Below are 6574 nucleotides of genomic sequence, written 5' to 3'. Positions count from 1 at the left end.
CACATTCCAGAAATCTCACACTTGGAAGGTAGAGGCAGTGGGAAGGTCACCCTCAGCTTTGCAGAGTTTGAAGCCAGTTGGGGCTACATGTAAAAAGCAAACCCTGACCTGTTATTCAAACATTGGCCCTGACTAAACGTGAGCAAGTTCCCCTTTTTGGGCCTCAATTTCGCCAGCAAGGGCTGTGGATCCTGGGGCCTGGGAAAGGTTAGAGGGAGCCAAGAAGTGGAGGTTAGAGAAAGGTTTCTAGTAACCGTGCTAAGCGCGCCCTCTGGTGGTGTAGCGAGGGATTTCACCACTATAGGAAATGTGTCTTCATTTAAGGACACCTTAATTCAGGCATTTCCCAAGACACTTCAGTGCACTCACTTGGGAGTCTGCTGGGGATAGATGATTTTGACAGAAGGAGGCGCGGGTGATTCATCCAGCTTTCCTACAGGGTTTCTGGATCTCTCCAGGGGCTGGAAAGAGTCTCCAGGCCAGCTGTGCCCGGCTTGATCCCAGTGCCCCAGGTGAGACTAGGAAGTGGGGATTCATAGTGATGAATGGATGGAATGTCATATGCCGGCCAAGCAGTGGCAGGGTGAGCCCCATGCTAGAGATCTAGAGATGTGAGGAGCCCCTTGGTAGTGGCCACACACAGTCCCTACCCTTCCTCCTGCTAGTTCACCCAGGAACTGCCCCCCTCCCTTAACTCAGCTTCTCCCCTCCTTCCCAGAAGGATGGCCGATGCCCAGATGCAGGTAGTTCATACACCAACCATCCAAATGAGGACTGGAGAGGACCTGCCCCTTCCCCCTCCCTCAGCCCTAGAGGGTCTGCCGCCACCGCCCCCCAAAGAATCTTTCTCCAAGTTCCAGCAGCAGCGGCAAGCCAGTGAGCTTCGCCGTCTCTACAAACACATCCACCCTGAGCTTCGGAAGAACCTCGAGGAGGCTGTAGCCGAGGACCTGGCCAAGGTACTCGGTTCGGAGGAGCCCACCGAGGGCGATGTGCAATGTATGCGCTGGATCTTTGAGAACTGGAATCTGGATGCCATTGGCGACCACGAGAGGCCAGCTGACAAGGAGCCTGTGTCAGGCGGCAACGTTCAGGCCACCTCTCGGAAGTTTGAGGAAGGCTCCTTTACCAACAGCTCAGATCCGGAGCCAGGACCCCGGCTGTCAGGGGGTGACGTCCAAGCTACCAGACAGCTGTTTGAGACCAAGTCACTGGATGCACTGACAGGCCAGGAAGAGGCAACACAGACGACCATGAAGGAACCTGCAGTCTCTGGAGATGTACAGGGAACCAGAAAACTCTTTGAGACTAAGCCCCTCGACCTGCTGGGCTCCTGCCCCTCTATCCAGGAGCAGAGCCCTTTAGAGCTGCGCTCAGAGATTCAGGAGCTGAAGGGTGATGTGAAGAAGACGGTGAAGCTGTTTCAGACGGAGCCTCTATGTGCCATCCAGGATGCAGAGGGCGCCATCCATGAAGTCAAGGCTGCCTGTCGGGAGGAGATCCAGAGCAATGCAGTGAGGTCAGCTCGATGGCTCTTTGAGACCCGACCTCTGGACGCCTTCAACCAGGACCCCAGCCAGGTGAGGGTGATTCGGGGGATCTCCCTCGAGGAGGGAGCCCTGCCCGACGTCAGTGCAACTCGCTGGATCTTCGAGACGCAGCCTCTGGATGCCATTCGTGAGATCTTGGTGGACGAGAAGGACTTCCAGCCATCTCCGGATCTCATCCCTCCTGGTCCAGACGTTCAGCATCAGCGACATCTGTTTGAGACCTGCGCCCTGGACACTCTGAAGGGAGAAAGAGAAACCGAGGCAGAGGCTCCAGCCAAAGAGGAGGTGATTCCTGGTGATGTCCGCTCTACACTCTGGCTATTTGAAACAAAACCCCTGGATGCTTTCAGAGACCAGGTCCAAGTGGGTCACCTGCAACGGGTGGATCACCAGAAGGGTGAGGGGCCTGTGACAGAGTGTCTGTCCAGTAACGGCACTTCAGCGTTGCCTCTGTCTCAGGGTGTCCCCCAGAACAATGAGCCGAAAGGGGATGTGAAAACCTTCAAGAATCTTTTTGAGACCCTTCCCTTAGACAGCATTGGGCAGGGTGAGCCTTCAGCCTGTGGAAACATAAACAGAGGACAAAGGACTGATTCTGCTGGGCTGTCCGAGGGCGCCGATGCCCCCGTATATGCTATGCAGGACAGCAGAGGACAGCTTCATGCCCTGACTTCTGTCAGCAGAGAGCAGGTAGTTGGAGGTGACGTACAGGGCTACAAGTGGATGTTTGAGACACAGCCCCTGGACCGGCTGGGCAGAAGCCCCAGTACCGTGGATGTGGTGCGAGGCATCACCCGGCAGGAAGTGGTGGCTGGGGATGTAGGCACCACCCGGTGGCTCTTTGAGACACAACCACTGGAGATGATCCACCAACAAGAGCAGCAGAAGCGAGCGGAGGAGGAGGGGAGGGGTCCAGGAGGCCCCCCTCCTGAGCTCCCCCAGAAGGGCGATGTACAAACCATCCGCTGGCTATTTGAGACCTACCCTATGAGCGAGTTGGCAGAGAAGCAAGAATCTGAGGTCACAGGCCCTGTGAGCAAGGCAGAGGCACAGTCATGCACCTGGATGTTTGGGTCCCAATCTCTGAACCAGGCAGAGGGCTCTGGGGAGCAGCACTTGCAAACCAGCCAGGTCCAGGCTGGAGACAGACAGACAGACAGCCATGTCTTTGAGACTGAATCTCTGCCAGCCGAGGGCCAGTCCAGTGGGAGAAAGCCTGTAAGGTACTGCAGTCGAGTGGAGATTCCTTCCGGGCAGGTATCTCGGCAGAAAGAGGTTTTCCAAGCCCTGGAAGCAGGCAAGAGGGAGGTACAGGAGACTGTTTTAAGCCCCACAGGCTCCGTGCATAAATTCACCTGGCTCTTTGAAAACTGCCCCATGGGCTCCCTGGCAGCAGAGAGTGTCAGTGGGGGTAACCTCCAGGAAGAACAGCCCAAAGTCTCTGCAGACCCTGGGACCCCAGAGAGGCATGAGACAGCAGCCGAGAGAACCCTTCGGACTTTGCATGCCACCCCTGGCATCCTGCACCACGGAGGGATCCTCATGGAAGCCCGAGGGCCAGGGGAGCTCTGCCTTGCCAAGTATGTGCTCCCAAGCCCAGGGCAGGGGCGCCCCTGTGTACAGAAGGAGGAGCTGGTGTGTGGTGAGTTCCCCAGGATCGTCCGTCAAGTGCTGGGCCGGACAGACGTGGACCAGCAGGGACTGCTGGTTCAGGAGGACACAGCTGGCCAACTCCGACTCCACCCACTCAAACTGCCAGGGCCTGGTGACCCTGAGAATATTGAAGACATGGACCCGGAGCTCCAGCAGCTGCTGGCCTGTGGCCTGGGAGTCTCTATGGCAAAGACGGGGCTGGTGATGCAAGAAACAGGACAGGGCCTAGTGGCATTGACTGCCTACTCCCTCCAGCCCCAGCCAACCAGCAGGGGCCCTGAAAGAAGCAGTGTGCAGCTGCTAGCCAGCTGCATAGACAAAGGAGAACTGCACAGCCTTCCCAGTTTGCGGTGGGAGCCGCCAACAGACTCAAGTTCAGTACCAGTTACTGAGGAGACCCAGAGGCTTCCCCCAACTGAGAGCATCATACGCGTCACCCCATTAGACTCCACCATGAAGATGGGGCATCTGAGAGTCTCAGGTTCCACACCCTGCCCACCTCCACCTCGGGCAGCTGGAAAAGTGGTCCTTCCAAATGGGAGACCGGGAACACCATTGCAGGAAGCAAGGAAGCAAGTGGATATCAGTCATGCTGGGCAGAAAGGGAAGGCAACCTCAGGAAGACCAGAAGGAACCATTGCTCCTCCTTTAGGGTCTGGGGCTCCAAATCTCCAGGAGGCCATGCAAAATCTGCGTTTGGCAACTGCTGAGGCCCAAAGCCTGCACCAGCAGGTTCTGAGCAGGCATGCACAGGGCTCTGACCCTGCAGCCACCTCCATATCTGCTCAAGATGTTCTGCAAGTGTCGACTCCTACCACTACCCAAGGTAGCATCATGCCTGTGGCTGGAAGGGATGCCAGGATCACAGCAGTCCCCAGAAAGGTCAGTGGGGACAACAGAGCAGTCCCCAGAGGGCTGCCTAGGGGGCGGGTGACCATACAGGATGGTATCTATGCTGCTCACCCTGTGAGAACCTCTGACCCACCTGGGGCCATCCAGCCTTCTGAAAAAGAACCCCAGCCAAGGGACAGCCCATCCCAGGCAGACCAAGGTCAGAGTCCCAGGCCAGAATATCACGAGCCTGGGGGTCACACACAAAGGGCTTGGGGACTTCTGGGGAAAGTGATGCCACAAATCTGGCCTGAGTGCCTCCAGGCAGCAGACACCTCCCTGAAGACTGTCCCTCTAACTCACCACACTCTGACACCTAAACCCCAGGCTGCAGGTGACAGCCTGCACTCCCATAATGCCTCTCCTCCTACTCTCCCAGCTGCTGTGACAGAAGAACCAGACCACCCAGCTCAAGGCCACCACCAGAAGGACTCTGTCCAGCAGGCCTCCAAGCCCCTGCGGGAACCCCTTCTTCACAGTCACAACAGACCTGCTGGCCAGAAAACCCTTGAAGGGTCAGAGACAAAGCTCTCTAAAGCGGAATCCACTGTGCTTCCAAGAAAGAAACCCCCAGTGCCTCCGAAACCTGCCCATCTAAGCCAAGTCCACCCACCTCATAGGCCGCCCAAGCCCTTAGCAGCCTCTGCCAGCATCTCAGAAGCAGGACAAGACCATAAGCCAGGTGAGCCAGGTGTAGCCAACCGTGGGTCGGCCAAAGCTCCCACAATAGCAGGTCAGGGCTGCCTGCCCCTGGCTGAGTGCTCCAAGGGGCAGAAACAGCCTATGCGCCAGTATCCACTCAGCACCACAGCTTCCAGACCTAGCGGGGGCCAAACAAGCAGCAGCAAAACCCAGAGCCCTGAGTCTCGCAAGTTGACCATTCTCACCAATGACGTCAGCCCACCACAAAAGCACCCTAGCTCCCCAAAACAGCAGCCTATGAATGGTTCCAAGCAGAGGACCCCTGAGAGCCCAGAGATTGTTCAGGGCAGCCATCAAGAGCTCCAGGGCCTCCTGAGCCAAGTGCAAACCCTGGAGAAGGAAGCAGCCCACACCGTGAATGTGCAGACCCTGCGGAAGCTCTTTGAGGGTGCACCCCAGCTGGCAGGGGGTACCCGTCAGGTTCCCACAGCTCCTCACAAGACTGAGGTCTCAGTGGAGCAGGCCTTTGGGGAGCTAACTCGGGTGAGTTCAAAGGTTACCCAGCTGAAAGAACAGACCCTAGCCAGGCTGCTGGACATCGAAGAAACAGTGCGCAAGGCTCTGAGCTCCATATTTAGCTTCCAGTCCGAGGGTCACACAAGCAGCCCTCCACAGGGAAGTGCAAAGGATCTCGGTGTGAACAAGGTCTCCACCAGTAACAGAGCCAGACCGATGGGCTCCAACCAGGTCAAAGAGCCACCTGCAGTCGAAAACCAAGAAAAGGTTGAGAGCCGTCCTGAGGCGCAAGGTCAAGATGAGATTAGAAATCATGCAGAGGTCAGAGGTCAGGCAGCAGTGAATGTCCTGCCCTCCAGGAGGCTGGAGACGGCAAGAGCGGAGCCTGGCCTCCAACAAGTCTCACCTTCCTGCAGGGGATCCTCCTCTCCAACTTTCATCTCTATCCAATCAGCTACAAAGACGCTTCTAGATGCTTCCAGCCCTCAGGGAAGCCATTCTATCTCAGGGAAAAATACACACCTAGCTCAGGACATAAGCCAAGCCCTGCTCTACCAGAGAGATATCCAGGATCAGGCTGGGACAAAGATGATGGCCATCAAGGGCTCTGTGCCCACAGGGCAGCAAGAGAATGTTCTGGAATTCCAGACTGGGTCTGCTACCTCCAAGTCCTATGGAGCCACGAGAACAGTGACTGAACAGTATGAGGAGATGGACCAATTTGGGAATACAGTCCTCACTTCCTCCACCACCATCACCCAGCAGGCAGAGCCTCTGATGGACTCCAGGCCCCAGCTCGGGCTCTACACTTTTCCCATGCTAAGGCAGTTCCTCCACAGTCCCTCCAGGTTCAACAGCGACCTGGCAGGTGCCGAGATACCATGGGTTCCCTGTAACCACTTCCATCCGGCTGCCCAGTGAGCCCCTCTGTCTCCCCTCAGTCTTGGGTTCCTCCCCCAGAGCTCTAGGACTGAGTCACGGGCCTACCTCCAGGACATGTGGAACAATGACCAAGAAAAACGGGGCCTTCAGAGAGCTGATGAGGGCTGTTTGCCTTGTTCGTTCCAATTCTTGGGAAGGGACAAGAAAAGTAAAGCAGCCATCCACAGGAAAGCTGGATGGGTGGGACAGGACCTGACAGGTGGTTGTGGAGAACTAGCCCACACTAGCCCAGCTCACACTCGCACATTCGAGTCTGCATCTTATTGCCTAGAGCTGGATAGACACCCCTCCACTGTGTCCCTCTATGGCCAGCCTTTCTCTTAGGTTATGGAATGTGGCTACCTCAATCCCTGGTGAGGACCCGGGGCTGAGCAGACTGG

General features: G+C 56.8%; 1 protein-coding gene across 1 annotated transcript; it reads left to right on the top strand.

Moving 5' to 3' along the window:
- Positions 1–722: 722 nt before the first annotated feature.
- Xirp1 (xin actin binding repeat containing 1) lies at positions 723–6173 on the top strand. The gene has a single exon (XM_032910464.1). The coding sequence runs from the start codon at positions 723–725 to the stop codon at positions 6171–6173; it is 5451 nt and encodes a 1816-aa protein (XP_032766355.1).
- Positions 6174–6574: the final 401 nt, after the last annotated feature.

This window comes from Rattus rattus, chromosome 8 (genome assembly GCF_011064425.1).
Source record: "Rattus rattus isolate New Zealand chromosome 8, Rrattus_CSIRO_v1, whole genome shotgun sequence".
NCBI lineage: Eukaryota > Metazoa > Chordata > Mammalia > Rodentia > Muridae > Rattus > Rattus rattus.
The sequence above is the reverse complement of the archived record's forward strand: the minus strand, read 5'-3'. Positions and strand labels throughout refer to the sequence as shown.